This window comes from Taudactylus pleione, unplaced genomic scaffold (genome assembly GCF_031769625.1).
Source record: "Taudactylus pleione unplaced genomic scaffold, aTauple2 ptg000038l, whole genome shotgun sequence".
NCBI lineage: Eukaryota > Metazoa > Chordata > Amphibia > Anura > Myobatrachidae > Taudactylus > Taudactylus pleione.
The window spans coordinates 2,348,967-2,368,444 of record NW_028284440.1 but is presented as its reverse complement, the minus strand read 5'-3'; the positions used below and the strand labels follow the sequence as shown (position 1 = coordinate 2,368,444).

Below are 19,478 nucleotides of genomic sequence, written 5' to 3'. Positions count from 1 at the left end.
TCATGCACACTTGCATAAGCTCTGACCTTACTCAGAAATTGCTCATTTCATCGCACGCTATGTGTCCTCAGGCTGCATAGGGCATGGCAGTGGATAATTTATATATGCCCCTGCAACGGCGTTCAAATGCACTGGCGCGCCTCAGTTTCCCTGACCACTCCCCCGTCACCACCCACAAATGGCACTTCCTGTCAATCACTCTGTGATGGGTCTGTGTGGACATTGCGATCGCAGTCCCAATCGCACTGCAATGCATACGCATGTGCAGTAAGCAACAATTGGCCAATTGCGTGCGTATTAGCAACTGCGATCCAAGCTGAATCAGGTGCCAAGTCTTGAGTTGTGATTTTTTTAAATACATTAAACCTTGTTATCGCCACTTATTCATTTCTTACAGTGTTTACTAATAGGAAGTTTAGTTTGCATATAAAAATATCTCTGAAACCCTTTTCCATAATATGTTTTGTGGACCTTTGAAGGTGATGTGCACCTACATTAAACAAATTATAGTATTGTTTTTACTGTGAATGCATTTGTAATTTTTAGAAGTGTAAAGCTGGGTACATATTGGGCCTGATTCAGACCCGTTCGCAAGCGGGTCGATGGCCGGGCAGTGCACACTGCAAATGCAGAAAGACGTGTCAGACAACTCCTTGCTGTACCAGACATATATCCAGCAGGTCAGTGCAGCGTTCGGAGCAAAAGACCCACCAGTGTGCTCCTGTTAACACTACGACACCGGACACAGCGCCTCACCTGGGCTCATAACATTGCTAACAAATGTGGCGTAGTCCTATGAGTCACGGTTCCAGCTGTTTCATACTGATGGTAGGGTTCGGGTGTGGCGCACACCCCATGGACCCAAGTTATCAACAAGGCACCATGCAGGCTGGTGGTGGCAGTGGCGTCCCTCTCCATGGTGTCACCCGGTGGGGGAGGGACGATGTGCGCGGTCGCCAAAAAGGTGTTGTGGCTATGCGGGAAGGTGGCATGGCCTCGAGGCCCGAACCCCTGTGCCTATTACTTGGGGGGAAGGGGGTGGTGCAGGAGGTCCCTGTGTAGAGTGCTGGCCGGCTCCCTCAGTGACAGGAGCCGAGTGCTGTACTTAATGCTACAGTGCAGCACCCGGCTCCTATCAGTGAGGGGAGTCTGCACCTTGGTGTCACCCCTCGGCAGGTGACACCCGGGTGTTGACCGCACCCACTTTGTGATGCCACTGGGTGGTGGTATATAATGGCGCAGAGTCTAACCTGCTGTGAGGTGTTCATCAGTGACCCCTCCAAGCTGCACCCAGCAAGCAGGTCACTGCCCTTTGATCAGGTATCCGATACACGTGGGGAATGGAGATTAGGACACCGCTGAGGCCTAGGAGGTTTGTACTTCAGAAAGAAGCACTAGTGAGTTCACTATACGAGGATGTAGAACCAAGTATACAGGCAAGGTATCAGATGACCGCTAACACAAGAGGTATACACGGCAGTTGCACTCAAAGAATTATTATTATTATTATCATTTATTTACATGGTGCCACAAATGTTCTGCAGCGCCTTACAAAGTACATAAACAAGTTGTAGACAAGCGACTTACAGAACAATACAATACAGGACCAGGACATAGATAATATATATTGCTACATTAGCGACCATAACACCCAGATAAGCAACAGAGCATAAGCAACCATGTGTTAGGTGCCCTAGTGGTGAAGAAATAGATGAAACTAAAGTAGGGAGAAGCACAAGAGGGTAGAGGGCCCTGCTCATAAGAGCTTACATTCTAAAAGGGAGGGAAAGACAAACAGGGGTGACACAGATGGGGTAGATGGGGAGGAAGGAGCATGTAGCAGGGAGTTAGAATGATAGCTGGAAGGCTTTGATGAAGTAGTGGGTCTTAAGAGCCCGTTTGAAGGATTGCAAAGAGGTGGAGAGTCTGATGGGGAGTGGGAGAGAGTTCCAGAGGTGGGGAGCAGCGCGGGCAAAGTCTTAGAGGTGGGAGTGGGAGGAAGTAATCAGCTGGCATGAGAGGCGGCGTGCATTAGTTGAACGAAGAGAGCGGAGAGGAGAGTGAAGGGAGATGAGATCAGAGATATATAAGGGAGAAGATTGGGTGAGGGCTTTGTAAGTGAGAGTGAGAACCTTAAATTGGGTTCTAAAAGGGAAGGGGAGCCAGTGGAGGGCTTGTAGGAGAGGGGAGGCAGATGTAGAGCGTTTGGAGAGGAAGATAAGCCGTGCAGCAGCATTAAGGATAGACTGGAGAGAGATGGGATTTGGGGAGGCCAGATAGGAGGAGGTTACAGTAGTCCAATCTGGAGATGACTAGTGAGTGTATGAGGGTTTTAGTAGCATCCTGGGTGAGATAGGGTCTGATCTTAGAAATATTTTTGAGATGGAAACGACAGGACTGTGAAAGGTTCTGGATATATGGTTTGAAGGAGAGAGATGAGTCCAGGATAACTCCAAGACAGGGCACCTTGGGACTAGATGAGATAGTTATTCCATCAATTGATAAAGAAATAGTGGGAAGTGAGGTTATGTTGGAGGGTGGGAAGACGATCAGCTCTGTCTTAGACATATTAAGTTTAAGAAATCGCTGGGACATCCAGGAAGAAAAGTAGAGAGACAGTTGGAGATACGAGTCAGAAGAGAGGGGGAGAGATCAGGGGAGGAAAGGTATATTTGAGTATCATCAGCATAGAGATGATAATGGAGGTCAAAAGAGCTGATGAGTTCACCTAGAGAGGAAGTATAGAGGGAGAATAGGAGAGGTCCAAGAACAGAACCTTGGGGAACACCTACTATAAGAGGCTGTGGGGGGGAAGAGGAGTCATGAGATTAAACTGAAAAAGATTGGTCAGAGATGTAGGATGACAGCCAGGAGAGGGCAGTGTCATGTAGACCAAGGGAGTGAAGGATATGCAGCAGGAGAGGGTGGTCCACAGTGTCAAAAGCAGCAGAGAGATCAAGGAGAATGAGAAGAGAGTAGTGGCCTTTGGATTTGGCAGCAAGGAGGTCATTGCTGACTTTCGTGAGGGCAGTTTCAGTGGAGTGGAGAGAACGGAAGCCAGACTGAAAAGGGTCAAGGAGGGAGTGGGAGGAAAGAAAAGTGGTAAGGCGTTTGTAGACAATCCGCTCAAGGAGTTTGGAGGCAAAAGGGAGGAGAGAGATGGGTCTGTAGTTAGAAAGAAGGTTAGGATCAAGGGTAGGTTTTTTTAAGAATGGGGGAGACAAGGGCATGCTTGAATGCAGACGGAACCGCGCCTGATAAGAGGGAGAGGTTAATGAGGTGGGCAAGATGGGAGCAGGCAGAAAGAGAGAGGAAGCGGAGGAGGCGGGAGGGGATAGGATCAAGAGGGGAGGTGGAAGGGGGGAGGACCGGATGAGGGCCATGACTTCCTCTCCATATACATGGGAGAAGGATGTTAGAGTTGGTAAAGTTGATGGGGAGGGGTGATCTGGGAAAGGAGGAGGTGGAGAGCTGGGGGACTGGTTGGATATGATGTCCTCACGTATGGAATCAATTTTAGATGTAAAGTAGGTAGCAAAGTCAAGGCCAGAGAGCAAGGAGGGGAGACGAGGAGGGGGTGGGCGAAGGAGGGAGTTGAAAGTGGTGAAGAGACACTGGGGATTAGAGGACTAAGAGGAGATGAGAATCTTGAAATATGACTGTTTAGAGAGGGAGAGATCAGCACTATAGGATGAGAGCATAAATTTGAAATGGAGAAAATCTGCCTTAGAGCGTGATCTTCTCCACTGTCGCTCGGCGGTTGTGAATACTTTTGCAGGTATCTGGTGCATTTGGAATGCCAGGGTTAGGGAGTAGATCTGCGAGTGTGAGTAGTAATCGCCGGAGCAACAGAGTCCATATCAGAAGTAAGGGAGACTTTGTATAGGGAAGTGGCTTGATCAGGGCAGGAGAGAGAGATGATAGGGGAGAGAAGTGAGTCAAACAAGGTAGAAAAGGAAACTGTGTCGATAGCGTTACGTGGACTAGGTGTTCAGGTGCACCACTACAGAGTATGTTGGGCAAGGTGTTTCAGACACACCGCTGGCACAGGAGGATGACGCTGTGATTGTACACGCAGGATGTACTGAATACATGGGCAAGGTGTATCAGACGCACCGCTGGCACAGGAGGATGTCACTGTGATTGTACTCGCAGGATGTACTGAGTACGCGAGCAAGGTGTTACAGACGCAACGCTGGCACAGGAGGATCTTAGAATAGACGAGAGTAGAACAACAAGGGAACCTGGAATGTAGTGACAGCAAGCAAACACTAGTAGTAACGACGTTGTACAGGCAACTTCCTGTTGTCCAGAGCCTGTTAAATATCCAAATGTAGCAGTCCATTGGAAGGCAGCGTCAGCTGACAAAGATCATGCTACCATTGGATGGAGGGTCAGGCAGGTAATGAATACTGTCATGGCTGCGCCCATGATGGAAACCTTGGTAACCAAATCATGGAGCAACAACTGGAAGACAAGCGCACCTAAGGCATAATCCTCAGTGCGTAACTCGCCGCTGCACCAGACGTCTGAACGCGCAAGAAGTCAGGGGAAGTCGGCGCTGAGGTGAGTAACGGTCGATCCTATGCCGGAACCTGACACTATCCAAACAACATACTGTAGGTCAACAACTCTCCAGAGGTCTTCCGTCCACTTGTGGGGTCGAAGCCATGTCAAATTGTTGCACCTCGCTGGACTAGAGGGGGTCCTACCCAATACTAGGTATCTATCCTATTTTTTTGTAACTTCAGTGTATACAGTCCATGTAGTATATATATAGTGATATTCAATTTACCAGGGAAGACAGTATTTCATAATAATAACAATATAACGCTTGTCCGTATTGATTAAAATGACCAAACACATCCAATACCTTCATTCACATAGCTATTAAAGAAATAAAAAGGAGAGTACATAAAATCAGTTGCATCTATGTAAAATTAGATTCATAATCATAATTACTTATCATAAATTATTTCAATAAAATGTTAAGCCGGATGCATAAATACCAGCAATACACTTACAGCCTGTCCCTATCGGGAGCGGTCATAATATCGACCGCAGGGATTCCACGCTCAGAATGCGCCCTTGATGCCCCACAGTCCGACACTGCACAACTATACTTTCATCTTATCCCATACCTGGCCAATATGGTGATTAAGGAAACTAATGTATTTAGCTGAATATTAATAATTCACTGTTCCTGGAATAATTGTAGTCCCTTATCCAGGAGCCCTCCGGATACAGTGGCGCTCCGGGCGACAGACCGGCCTGCCCGTGCCTGGAGCCGCTACTGTGAATATCATAGGATGCAATGTGTGGCACACAAACACCCTTCACACCATTACACAATTACCAGTCTCAGGGCAGTCTTAACAGCATTTGTAGGTCCTCGGCAAAACAATGCACTTGGGCCCCTCCCCTCCTACGTGAATACAAATGTAAATGGTTAATAAAATGAAAGCTTTAGAGTTATTGGTACTTTAAACAAAGCGAGGATTACTGACTTCACCTCCCTCTTCTCCAGTTCACAGTGCAGTTCTTGCTCTGCACTGCAGCTGTGATTAGTAGGATGAAATATGGAGGACTCCCTGAGAGAGGGGGGCCCAGGGGATGTGTCCTCTGCGACCATCCCCCTAATTCCAACTCTGTTGCTGCAGGCTGGGAGGCAGGTAGAGAATCCTGCCTGGTCGTTCAGCTGGGGAGAATCTTTTCATGTCTGCCTCACAGCCAGGTGCCCTATGCACGGCGCAAACAACCACACACTCAATGTAGATACCCCCCGGCCCAGCCCTGCTTGAAGGGGAGTCGGGGACCCTAGAATCGTGGGGCCCTGGGCAACTGCACACTCTGACCAGTCTGCATTTCTCTATCGGATAGTCCTCCTGTTGGAATTGGTATGAAATACCGCCGGCGGTTCGATTCCCGTCAGCGGCAGCCCGACAGGAGCAGAGTGCGACGCAGCGGAAGCCCGACAGCGCTGGAAATCCCGATCGTGGATAGGTAAGTATCCACTAACCTAACCCTCCTAACCCTAACCCTCCTTAGGGGTGCCTAACCCTAACTTCCCCCCCAAGTGCCTAACCCTAATCCCCCCTCTAAGTGCCTAACCCTAACCACCCCCTTCCCCGCTGCCTAAACCTAAGTCCCCCGGGGGGGTGCCTAACCCTAAGTCCCCCCCGGGGGTGCCTAACCCTAACCCTCCCTCCCCCTAGCCTAACCCTAACCCTCCCGGGGGGGTGCCTAACCCTAAGTCCCCACCCGGGAGCCCTAACCCTCCCCCCCTGCGGCTGTCCGCTCGCAGCGCCCGGCATCACTACGATCGTGATGCCAGGTGCCAGTCTCCCGGCGTCGGGGAAATGCGGGCGTCCACATCTAGACGTCCGGCATTTCACGCTTGCCGGGATAAGACAGTCGGGAAGCCGGCTGCCGGTATTTAGGCAGTCGGCTTCCCGATTGCCTCCCCTCCTGTTAACATGGAACTTCATAGGTTATACCACAATGGGTGAGGTTTTCCAATATTCCAGTGTTCAATGTGTGTGTCCTTTAGCTCACTGCAAACGGCACATCCTTGTTTTTGCTACTGGCATAGAACTTAATGGTATTTGGCTGCCATGCCTAATTTGTGACCAGGTATGTCAAGTTGTGCGGTCTGAAATTCCTCTTTTACCACCAATGTTGCAATCAGATGTTACTTAATTGACTTTAACCTGTTAGTCTGCAGAAAAACAGACAGTATCTGCCGACTTCTTTCAGCACATGAGAGTTGCACAAGAACGTTGCACAAAAGAAATGACAGAAATGAATGTGACCTGATCACCGTGTTTGCTTCAAATTATAAATATTATAAATGATAAATATTGATTGGAGTAATTGGCTGTGTCCTGTTTGGAACGCCTCACACAAAAATCTCACCCTGGGTCTGAATCTGAATCAGAAGCAGCAGCATTTGCATCTTTTGCCGCAGTCGCATCTGTGGTTTATCAGGGCCGAAATTAGGATTTTTGTCACCCAGGGCAAGACAGTAAATGGCCCCCCCCGGTAATTCCCCCATAGTAATGCCCCCCTACAGCAGTGCCCCAATAGTAATGCCCCCTTCAGCACTGCACCTATAGTAATGCCCCCTGAGGTAAAGCCCCTGTAATAGTACATAGTAATGTCCCTGTAGTAGTGCCCATGTAGTAGTGCCCTTGTAGTAGTGCCCATATGGTAATGCACCCACAGTAATGCCCCTGTAGTAGTGTCCATATAGTAATGCCCCTGGAGTAGTGCCCATATGGTAATCCCCCCATAGTAATGCCCCTGTCGTAGTGCCCATATGTTAATGCTCCCATAGTAATGCCCCTGTAGTGCCGCTTACACAAAAAAATAAAACCAATACTTACCTTAAACCCCGCTCCAGCGTCCGCCGCTGTCCGGTCCGCCCGGCTGCTCCTCGGAACTATGGGAGAGACGTCATGACATCTCTCTCATAGTGCCCGTGGGGAGAGCTGGAAGCTGTAGTTCAGGAGAGAATTCCAGCCTCCGGCTACCGTGGTGCTGCAGAAAAGGAGCCGGGCGCCTGCTGGTAATAAAGTCTCATCGGGCGTCCGGCTTGGAGCCCCCCTGCGGTGCCGGGCTGAAGGACACTGGCGGCGGGTGCAGCAGCGCACCCGGTGCACATGCACCTCCAGCCCCCCCCAAGTTGCGGCCCTGGCTTTATGTTTACAGTCCATCCGGACAGTATTCCCAGCGCTTCACTTTCTCTACATTTCGTTATGTTACAGCCTTATTCCAAAATGGAATAAATTAACTTTTGTCCTCAAAATTCTACACACAATGCCCCATAATGACAACGTGTAACAAGTTTTTTTTTGTTGTTGCAAATTTAATGAAAAAAAAAAACCCCTAAGAAATCACATGTACATAAGTATTCACAGCCTTTGCTCAATACTTTGTTGATGCACCTTTGGCAGCAATTACAGCCTCAAGTCATTTTGAATATGATGCCAAAAGCTTGGCACACCTATCTTTAGTCAGTTTCACCCATTCCTCTTTGCAGCACCTCTCAAGCTCCATCAGGTTGGATGGGAAGCGTCGGTGCACAGCCATTTTCAGATCTCTCCAGAGAGGTTCAATCAGATTCAAGTCTGGGCTCTGGCTGGGCCACTCAAGGACATTCACAGAGTTGTCCTGAAGCCACTCCTTTGATATCTTGGCTTTGTGCTTATGGTCGTTGTCCTGCTGAAAGATGAACCGTCGCCCCAGTCTGAGGTAAAGAGCGCTCTGGAGCAGGTTTTCATCCAGGATGTCTCTGTACATGGCTACATTCATCTTTCCCTCTATCCTGACTAGTCTCCTAGTTCCTGTCGCTGAAAAACATCCCCACAGCATGATGCTGCCCAGTGGCGTTAGTTCATCCCAGACGCCCGGAGGCAAGTTATAATTTGGTGCCTCCCCCCCCCATCACAGCCACTGAAATTGTAATGTAGCAATTCACATGCAGACAGGCTATAGAAAGATAAAGGCAACAGCTGATGGTCTGACATGGAGCTCTCCACTAGTGTATGGTGGCCTCTCAGGTGCCGGGTAGGGGTGCCATGTATTGGCATCCATGACAGTACACTCCGGGTACATAGTTACAGCCCTAAGTGGGGTGAATATGTTGTGGACAATGGAGGAGGTGCCCCTTCAGAGCTGGAGCCCGGCAGCAGGCACCTCCATTGTCTCCCATAGTTCTGCCCCTAATGCTGCCACCACCATTCTTCAATGTAGGGATGGTAGTGGCCTGGTAATGAGCGGTGCCTGGTTTCCTCCAAACATAACGCCTGGCATTCACGCCAAACAGTTCAATCTTTGTCTCATCAGTCCAGAGAATTTTGTTTCTCATGGTCTGAGAGTCCTTCAGGTGCATTTTGGCAAACTCCAGGCGGGCTGCCATGTGCTTTTTACTAAGGAGTGGCTTCCGTCTGGCCACTCTACCATACAGGCCTGATTGGTGGATTACTGCAGAGATGGTTGTCCTTCTGGAAGGTTCTCCTCTCTCCACAAAGGAATGCTGTAGCTCTGACAGAGTGACCATCAGGTTCTTGGTCAGTTCTCACTCAGTTCAGACGATCGGCCAACTCTGGTTCCGAACTTCTTCCACTTACGGATGATGGAGGCCACTGTGCTCATTGGGACCTTCAAAGCAGCAGATATTTTTCTGTACCCTTCCCCAGATTTGTGCCTCGAGACAATCCTGTCTCGGAGGTCTACAGACAATTCCTTGGACTTCATGCTTGGTTTGTGCTCTGACATGCACTGTCAAGTGTGGGACCTTATATAGACAGGTTTATGCCTTTCAAAATCATGTCCAATCAACTGATTTTACCACAGGTGGACTCCAATTAAGCTGTAGGAACATCTCAAGGATGATCAGTGGAAACAGGATGCATCTGAGCTAAATTTTGAGCTTCATGGCAAAGGCTGTGAATACTTATGTACATGTGATTTCTTAAGTTGTTTTTTTTTTATATTAAATAAATTGCAAAAATCTCAAAAAAACTTTTTACACGTTGTCATTATGGGGTATTGTGTGTAGAATTTTGAGTACAAAAATGAATTTATTCCATTTTGGAATAAGGCTGTAGCATAACAAAATGTGGAAAAAGTGAAGCGCTGTGAATGCTTTCTGGATGCATTGTATACTATAAGCCCTTCCCTGGTGTACAGTATATCCTTGCATCTGAACGTGCTAGGACTGGGATGCCCACTTTAGCAGTCTTTAAAGTGTCTTTAACACAGTGGCGTAAGTTCATCCCAGACGCCCGAAGGCAAGTTATAATTTGGGTACAGCCCCTCCCCCCCCCATCACAGCCGCTGACACTGTAATGTAGCAATTTGCATGCAGTCTACAGATAGACGAAGGCAGCAGCTATTGGTCTGACATGGAGCTATCCACTAGTGTATGGTGGCTTCTCAGGTGCCAGGAAGGGATGCCATATATTGGACAGCCGTGACGGAACATCCCGGGTACACAGTTACAGCCCTAAGTGGGGTGAATATGTTGTGGACAATGGAGGAGGTGCCCTTTCAGAGCTGGGGCCCGGCGGCAGGCACCTCCATTGTCTCCCATAGTTCTGTCCCTGCCTTAACAGTCTTTCAACAATTTCTCTTGGTGCATCCTCAACAATCGGACGTACCATCGAAACTTGCATCTGCCCCATGCTAGGTGCCGAATGTCTGTCAGAGTATGGCCTCCAATGTATACGATTAAGCATCTGAGGGACTGATTCAGCAGAGGAAGGAATTGCAAAGCTTTGCAATTCCATCCTTGCAACTATACAAATGCAGCAGGAGGTGTCTGACAACCCCTGCCGCATTTGCGATCCCAATAAACTGGGATATCCATCATGACCATCAGCGCTGGCCAACTGAGTAAGTTTCTGCTTAGCAGGATGGCCGGCTTGTGAGGCAAGGAAACTGCATGTGTGGATGCAGATTCCGGCTTTGCTACTCCGGGAAACAGGAGTTTCACGTTTCTGGGAACAGTGGCCTTCCCGGTCCCGGCACCACCCCTTAAATGTCTCTGTCTGCCAACCAGGCAGAAACATAGCAAGGTCTGCGTGCGATTACGGAGGATATGTTCTGCACATGCACAGAATGGGTCCTGCGCACGCGCAGATTCCAGATAATCGGGATCTGAGTTCAGTAGTGCAATGCTGGATCAGACCCTGAGTTGACAACCACTTATGCAAAAATGCCTGTTACATTCCCATAAGACAGAGCCACCTCCCAGCAATAGTACATTACTGGGACTGTGTATCTTAATTGGTCCTGCAACTTTGTACGCTCATGCGACACATGCGCACTGCGACTTTTTAGCGACTTAGATGCATGCAGAGTTGAAAACCATAGACAATTTGCATGAATATCAGCACTGCACCTGACTCAGAATCAGGTACCCTATGTTTAACAAAGTAGCGGCAGGTCCTTTTGCTTCACTGACACTATACATCTCTTGTGTGTTTGAAGGTTTGTTATTCCATTTACATTGCTGGAAGTGTATCTAGTAATGACGTTCTTAGATTTAACGCAACTGGAATTCAAACTTCCTCCCCTTTAAAACTATTGGGCAAGACCTGATTACTGACAGCATTGAGCTAGTGCAAAAATCAAGTGTATTTGTGGACGGGGCGTGGCCTGGAGTAGCAAGGAGTAAGCAGCTTTCCTTTAGGAGTTTCGGACTGTAGATAAACAGTAATTAGTTAGACAATGTCTAGAAAGACCCCAGATGTTAGACAGTCAATAGGTTGACAGGGTCAAATGGTCGACACGCTAAAGGTCGACATGTAAGAAGGTCGACCGTTACAAATGGTTGACATGGTCAAAAGGACGACATGAAACTGGCCACTCAAAAATGATCGACACATGCTTTTTTTGTTTTTTTAGGGTTAGGTTTAGGGTTAGGCACTTACTGTAGGGTTAGGGTTAGGCACTTATCCCCACGGTTAGGGTTAGGCACTTACCAAGATGGTTAGGGTTAGGCACCAGGAGGGAGGGTTAGGCACCAAGGGGAGGGTTAGGGTTAGAGTTAGGGTTAAGATTAGGGCTAAAAAACAAAAAAAATTCATGTGTCGACCATTTTTTGTGTCGGCCATTTTCATGTTGACCTTTTGACCCTGTCAACCATTTGTACCTGTCGAACTTCTTACATGTCGATCTTTAGTGTGTCGACCTTTTGTACCTGTTGACCTTTTGACTGTCTAACATCTGGGGTCTATCTAGACATCGTCTATCTAATTACTGTCTATCTCTTATACCACACCCATGGGGTGGTTTGTTTTGGAGGGTTTTGCTTTTGTTTTGTTTTCTTTTGATTTTTGGCAGATTATTAGAATTGTTAGTTTTATTGTGTATTATGTTGTAATTCCTTTATAACAGTCTTAAGATGCGGGATAGTCCTGTACCCTTCTGTGCCTCTAGTACTAGTAATTTCTATTTAATAGTCTGTGTGCAAGCTCATTTGACACCTGCTTATCAATATACTGTGAGGGGTTTTCTATATCTTGCTATAATGACTATTTGTCTTTCACTTGTATTTATCGCCTGACTGTATTTTCTATTTGTATATGATTTGCTTTCTTATGTCTGCCATTGTTATTTGATGTTGAATGTATACAGTGGATAAAATAAGAATTGAACACATCAACATTCTTCTCAGTAAATATATTTGTAATGGGGCTATTGTAATGAAATTTTCACCAAATGTCAGCAACAACCCATACAATCTACACATGCAAAGAAATCAAACCATAGATGTACATACATTAAGTTATGTGTAATAATGTGAAATGACACAGGGAAAAAGTATTGAACACACAAAGAATGGGAGGTGCAAAAAGGCATGGAAATCCAAGACACCAACTGAAATCTATCAGTAATTAGAAAGCAATCCTGCCCCTTGTCAGTGCAAATTAATATAAGCTGGTTCAGTCCCAACTCATGGCCTATAAAAAGGTGTCTCATTACCAAGGTGTCATATAAAAAACATCTCATGATGGGTAAAAGTAAAGAGCTCTTTCAAGACCATCGCAACCTTATTGTTGCAAAACATACTGATGGCATTGGTTACAGAAGGATTTCTAAACTTCTGAATATTCCAGTGAGCACTGTTGGGGCCATAATCCGGAAGTGGAAAGAACATCATTTCACCATAAACCGGCCACGACCAGGTGCTCCTCGCAAGATTTCTGACAGAGAAGTGAAAAGAATTATCAGAAGAGTTAGAGCCAAGGACCACTTGTGGAGAGCTTCAGAAAGAATTAACAGATGCAATTGTTTCCAAGAAAACAATAAGCAATGCACTCAATCACCATGGCCTTTATGCACGCTTACCACGTAAAACTCCATTGCTGAAGAAAAAGCATGTTGAAGCTCGTTTAAAGTTTGCTGCACAACATTTGAACAAGCCTGTGAAATACTGGGAGAATATAGTCTGGTCAGATGAGACTAAAATTTAACTCTTTGGATGCCATAATACACACCATGTTTGGAGGAGAAATGGCACTGCACATCACCCCAAAAACACCATACCAACAGTGAAGTTTGGAGATGGGAACATCATGGTGTGGGCAGGGCCGAAACTAGGATATCTGTCACCCGGTGAAAGGCAGCAATTTTGCGCCCCCTCCCTTCCCGTACCTGGATTTTGTCCTTGCTCCTCCATAAGGCAGTGCCACACACCAGAATGCCCATTACACATTATGCCACACACTGTAATGCCCATTACCAAAGTGCCACTTACATATTTGCCTGACACCATTTTATGCCCCACAGTAAGGCTTCTAATTACTTTAAAATTACCTGCTTGTTGCCATGGGGTTTCATGCTCGTTGCCATGGGGGTTTATGCTTGTTGCCAGGGGTTACATGCTCGTTGCCAGGGGGTTTCATTCTTGTTCTCAGGGGGTTTATGCTCATTACCAGGGGTTCCATGCTCGTTGCGAGGGTGTTCCATGCTCGTTGCCAGGGGTTCCATGCTCGTTGCCATGGGGTTTATGCTCGTCATGGGGTTTATGCTCGTTGCCAGGGGTTTCATACTCCTTGCCATGGGGCTTCATGTTCATTTCCAGGGGGGTTTATGCTCGTTGCCTCGGGGTATATGCTCGTTGCCAGGGGATTTCACGGGAGAAGATGCAGCTTTCAGCATCTTCTCCCGTCAGCGCCAGCGTTCCCGGCACTTCCAGGAACGCTGTGTGCATTGCACTCTGCTAACAGCAAGACAATGATCCCAAACACACAGCCAAGGACACTCTCAATTGGTTTCAGAGAAAGAAAATAAAGCTGCTAGAATGGCCCAGCCAATCACCTGACTTGAATCCAATTGAAAATCTATGGAAAGAACTAAAGATCAGAGGGCCTGATTCAGAGACGGACGCTCTGAAAGAGCGCTCGCTCTGAATCAGGGCGTTTTTTTTGTTTTGGAGCGCCTCCTGGCCGCTCGCATAGCTGTGGGTAATCACCCATAGCTATAGCAAGCGGCCAGGTTGATGGTCGCGATGGTCAAGACCATCACGACCATCGGGCTTGCGACGAGACCCTTGTGGTAGGGTCTCGTGGCCGCAAGCCCCAGAGAGCTTCTGGCTCTAATAGAGCCGGAAGCTCTCCCACTGACATCACTGGTGATGTCAGTGAGGCCGCCCAACAAACGGCAGGCGTTCGCATGGGAACACCTCCGTTTGTGAAGCCACCCCCCGGCCACGCCTTCCAAACGGGGCGAGCTGTCAATCACCATCGACAGCTCGCCTCCTTTGGTGCGAGACCCGGAGCGACGGAGCAACCGTCGCTAGCCGGGTCTCGCGCATACGCACGACGGACCCGGCTCCGTCGTGCGCATGCCCAGTGGGCAAACATCAACCCGGTTGCGAGCACTCAGTGCTTGCGACCGGGTCTGAATCAGGCCCAGAGTTCATAGAAGAGGCCCATGGAACCTTCAAGATTTGAAAACTGTTTGTAAGAATCGGCCAAAATCACACCTGAGCAATGCATGCGACTAGTTTCTCCAAACAGAAGGCGTCTTGAAGCTGCCATTAACAACAAAGGCTTTTGTACAAAGTATTAAATACATTTCAGTAAGTGTGTTCAATACTGTTTCCCTGTGTCATTTCACATTAGTACACATAACTTAGTTTATGGACATCTATGGTTTGATTTCTTGGCATGTGTGGATTGCATGGGGTGTTGCTGACATTTGGTGAAAATTTCATTACAATAGCCCCATTACAAATATATTTACTGAGAAAAATGTTGATGTGTTCAATACTTATTATACCCGCTGCATTTTAGTTTTTTTTCCATTGGGAATTATGCCATTTAAGATATTGTTGAATATTACTTTGTGAGATTATGACTTTAATCTGTTCACCAGAGTACATTTACTCTATATGTATATTCTAATCGTTTGTTATCTCATATTTGTAGGTGAGCTAAATAGCTATTTTAATGTGATATTTTCTTAATGTTTTTTTCTGATATATACTGTGTGTAATGTACCTTACTAACAGTGTGCTAAATCTGTTTTGTGTCTTAGTTCTATATTGATGGTTTTGTCAGGCATAATTTGCAATGTAATTAATATATGGTCAATTGTATTGTTTATTTTATTGTAAATATCAATAAAAAATTATTGAATTAAAAATAAAACTACTATTCACAAACCAATAGCACCCCTAAATGTGTCCTCTCCTCTCCCTTTCAATAATGTTGCTCTGCAAAAAAGACATGCATGTTGCCTACGTTTTACTAAGCAAGGATTTGGAATGCCACTGTGCCACCAAAATCCACCAACTGGCTTGTGGAAACTTCTCTGCTTCTGCATACCACATACCACTGGGATGCGGTCAAAATGACGACGTCTGGGAAGCCGTCTGACAAAATCCCGGCATCTAAATCCCGATGTAGGACTATAGACAGGCGTCAAAATCACGATACCCATCTAGATCCCGACGCTGGAATCTAGACAGACGGCTTCCTGAACGAAGGTAAGCTGGGCAGTGTTAGCGCTTAGCCACTTTAAGGGAACCCCCGGGGGGACTTAGGGTTAGACACCATCCCAGGAGGGTTAGGTTAAGGGTGTGGGGAGGGTATACAATCGGGAAACAGGCTGCCTTAATACAGACAGCTGGCTTCCCGACTGTCATATCCCAGCGAGGATGAAATGCCGGGCGTCTATATCTAGACGCCTGTCATTTCCCTGACGCCGGGAGACAGGCGCCCGGCATCCCGATCGAAGTGATGCCGGGTGCCGCAAGCGGACAGCCGCGGGGGGGGGGTTAGGTTTAGGGCACCCGGGGGGGACTTAGGGTTAGGCACCCCCTGGGAGTTTTAGGGTTAGGCTAGGGGGAGGGAGAGTTAGGGTTAGGCACCCCCGGGGGGGATTTAGGGTTAGGCACCCCCCGGGGGACTTAGGTTTAGGCAGCGGGGAAGGGGGGGTTAGGGTTAGGTACTTAGAGGGGGGATTAGGGTTAGGCACTTGTGGGGGAGGTTAGGGTTAGGCACCCCTAAGGAGGGTTAGGGGGTTAGGTTAGTTCATAGTTACCTTAGCGATGATCGGGATTTCCAGCGCTGTCGGGCTTCCGCTGCCGGGAACTCTGCTTTTGTCGGGCAGGTACTGCCGGGAATCGAACCGCCGGCCGTGCGGCCGGCGGTATTTCATACAGATTCCGTGGGGAGAGGGGTTAGGGTTAGGCATCACCCAGGGAGGGTTAGTTTTAGGGTGTGGGGAGGGGGGGGTAGGTTTAGACACCTCCGGGGGGAGGTTAGGGTTAGGCACCACAGGGGGGAGCTTAGGCACCACCCAGGGAGGGTTAGGTTTATGGTACGGGGAGGGGGGGCTAGGTTTAGACACCCCGGGGGGAGGTTAGGCACCACCGGTGGGAGATTAGGGTTAGGCACCACTAAGGGAGGGTTAGGAGGGGAGAAGGGAGTGTTAGGGTACTTACCAGACCCAGTCTGGATCTTCAGTGGGCTTGCAAAGTCGGTATTTAGTCAGACGGTTTCCCGGCCGTCTGCATTTCATACCCAACCCCATACCACTATCTTACTCTACAAAGCAATGTACTCTGGAGGAAATCTGGCCACACCAGCACAAGTCAAGTTGTGCAACACCACTAGGATGATTTTGTGATGTATATTAGCAGTATAGTGCACCATAAATAAGGGGCAACTGTTTAACAATAATTCTGTGTATAGCGGATGTATTATAGAATGTTCAATACTTTTCAACAGATACATACCTCGTTCCCATGCATATTTGCCACATACTTGAATTCAGGAATGCCAACAGTGTGTTTGGTTGGGTTTTTTCCCACAACGAATACCCACAAATCTCTGCCTTAAAGAAAAAGAATACACGCAAATGTTAAAGTGCATTTTTTTGGGGGACATTGCAGTGCCACAGCAGCAAGTCAGACCAGGTTTGGTCTCGTATGACACTTTTTTCTTTGAAAAAGTCTCTAATAGAAGACATTGTGGTCTCAATTGCTGTCTTTTTAGACCTAGGCAGATACCTCCCATATGATTAAAAGGTTACATCTTTAAAAATTGGAATAATCCTGGCAGGTCACACTGACATGGGTCTGCAGACGCTGGAGTGAAATATTGTAGAAGGGACAATTATTTATTAGAGCTTCACGTTCTACTCAGTGATTACACGTACTACACACAGGCTACACAGGATACAGACTCTGGGCCTGATACGGAGATGGACGAAATGCTGATGATTACGCAGTTAAGTGATTATCAGTGATCTGTACATGCGTCTGTGTCTCACTGCACATGTGTCAAGTTTCATTACCATTGTCGCTCGTAGTGAGGAGTTATTTGCAAAGTGATTGATAGGCAGGGGCCATTAGTGGATGGCAATGGAGCAATATCTCAGCCCACTATTGCGATCCTGTACGCAGTAAAAATGGCTCAATTCACGCGGCCGTTCTGCTCAACCATAGGGTTTACTCAGAAGTCCGATAATCGAGTGATCTGCCACCAATGTTACGTCTTTGTATGCAGTCTCTTGGATTCGCGAAGCCGCCGGAGGGGGCATCTCAATACAAATCCCTTGGGCTGCGACATTAGTCTTTCATTCTGATTCCCTGTGTGGGACTTTGTTTCCATATTCTTCGTTTTTGGATATACATGAACTGCTACTTTATAGTATTACCAACAGTTTTAGATACTTCTATTTGGATCCTCATTTTTAGCAATATAACATCCATTAGTTATGTATCCTTTGTTACTGTAAGATATTTACTTTGTGAGTGTCATCTATATATGTATATATCCATACATACATTTAGAGTTCCTACTGCAGTATTTAATACAATATGTAATTATTTCCTCTACACGGAACTAGTAGAACAATCAGTATAGAAAACAGGATATGAAAGCTGTAGCAAAAACACACACTTAAGTCAGCTTGCGTGCCAGTTATTTATGACTTAGTGCCTGCAGCCATATTCTGAATTTGTCTTTGTGTATCCTAATTGGAGCAGGATGCAAATTCACATTCAATCCACAATTGCAGTACTTATGGCTACATCAATTGTAATAATGTTTATTTATAAACTGCTCTTTCGTAAGTGCTGTAAATTTGGAGAGCATAATAATATCACAGAACTGGACAAAAAGTTCCTGTGTATGAGAACAGTAGACAGTTATCTGTTTCTGTTATTCAATGCCATTATCCTGACCGGGGAAGCATCATGGTAGAGGTACAATATTAAAGAGATATCTTTTTGGGCCAATATTGCTGTGTGTGAAGTGGTGCAAACTTCTGCATCTAAAGGAAAGAGTTCCATAGTTATGATCCCAAATTAAAAATAAAATAATGTTTAAAAAACTTTATTAAGGTAGACTGAAAAGATAGACAAGGCACATTTTTCAAGGGTAGTGGGAGGCTGCCTACAGTTTCAAAAGGAGTGTATTTGCTTTTTCTTAAGTTCGCTTCACATGGGAAAGCGCTTTTTTTTGCACATTTTGACCTATGTACATATAAAAAAAAAAAAGAACTCCGATGTCCCCTTTCATAGTTAATAGTGATATAAGACATAAATTAGTATATACACTGTACTACTGTAGAGTTTAAAACTTCCCCTTTTAACTCTCTTTCTCCGAAGTCCATAGGGTCCACAGAGAGACAATGGGGTGTAGGTGGTAGGACTGGACATCAACAGCAAAGCTTCTATCCCAAGATGCTCCGGTCCTTCCCCCTATACCCCGCCAATAGCCTGAGGGCAACTCAGTTTTGTTAACAAGCCCAAGGCAGGTGCAGGTTAGGGGAGAAGGAAGATTGGTACACTGAAGAATCACACTCTCACACAGGGAGGGAAACAAGTAACCAAGAAAAGAAACCCATAGAAGCCAGGTGCGTCAGAGCCCTGTGGACCCTATGGACTTCGAATAAAGAAAGTTAACAAGGGTAAAGTTTTACCACAACTCTCCTTTTCTTCTTCAGGGTCCATAGGGCTCCACAGGGAGACAATGGGGATGTCCCAAAGCAGTTGTTGAAGGGCGGAGATGCTCCTGAGCTGAGAGGAGAACCCAGTGCCCGAAGGAAGCATCCTGAGAGGCAAATGTATCAAAGACATAGAACCTAAGAAAGGTGTGGACAGAAGACCATGTGGCCACCTTGCATAGTTGTCCTTGGTGATTGAGGTAGGCCACTGCCGTGACGTTGTTGGACTGTACTTGTACTGGCATGCCCTGAAGAATATCCTGAGCCAGAGTGAGGACTTTGTAGATGGCTCAGAGTTACAGGACGTTTATTGGTAAGATCACCAGGACTGGAGTCCAGCGTCCTTGGAAGTAGTGCTGGCCGGTCACTGCGCCCCACCTGCAGAGGCTTGTGTCCGTGGTGAGGAGTCCCCAGTCTGGGATCCAAAAGGGATGACCCTTGTTTAAGTGGGACGTCTGTAGCCACCAGGATAGGAAAAGGCGAACCTCTGGAGAGAGGTCCATCAT

The 19,478-nt window shown here is 46.9% G+C and overlaps 1 protein-coding gene across 1 annotated transcript in view; it reads right to left on the bottom strand.

Annotated features, from left to right (window-relative positions):
- Positions 1-19,478, bottom strand: part of CPM (carboxypeptidase M) — a 92,284-nt gene that overhangs the window by 29,869 nt on the left and 42,937 nt on the right. The window contains exon 3 of the mRNA XM_088452460.1: positions 16,757-16,854. Coding sequence (XP_088308586.1) covers positions 16,757-16,854 — 98 coding nt within the window. The remainder of the gene's footprint in view (positions 1-16,756; positions 16,855-19,478) is intronic.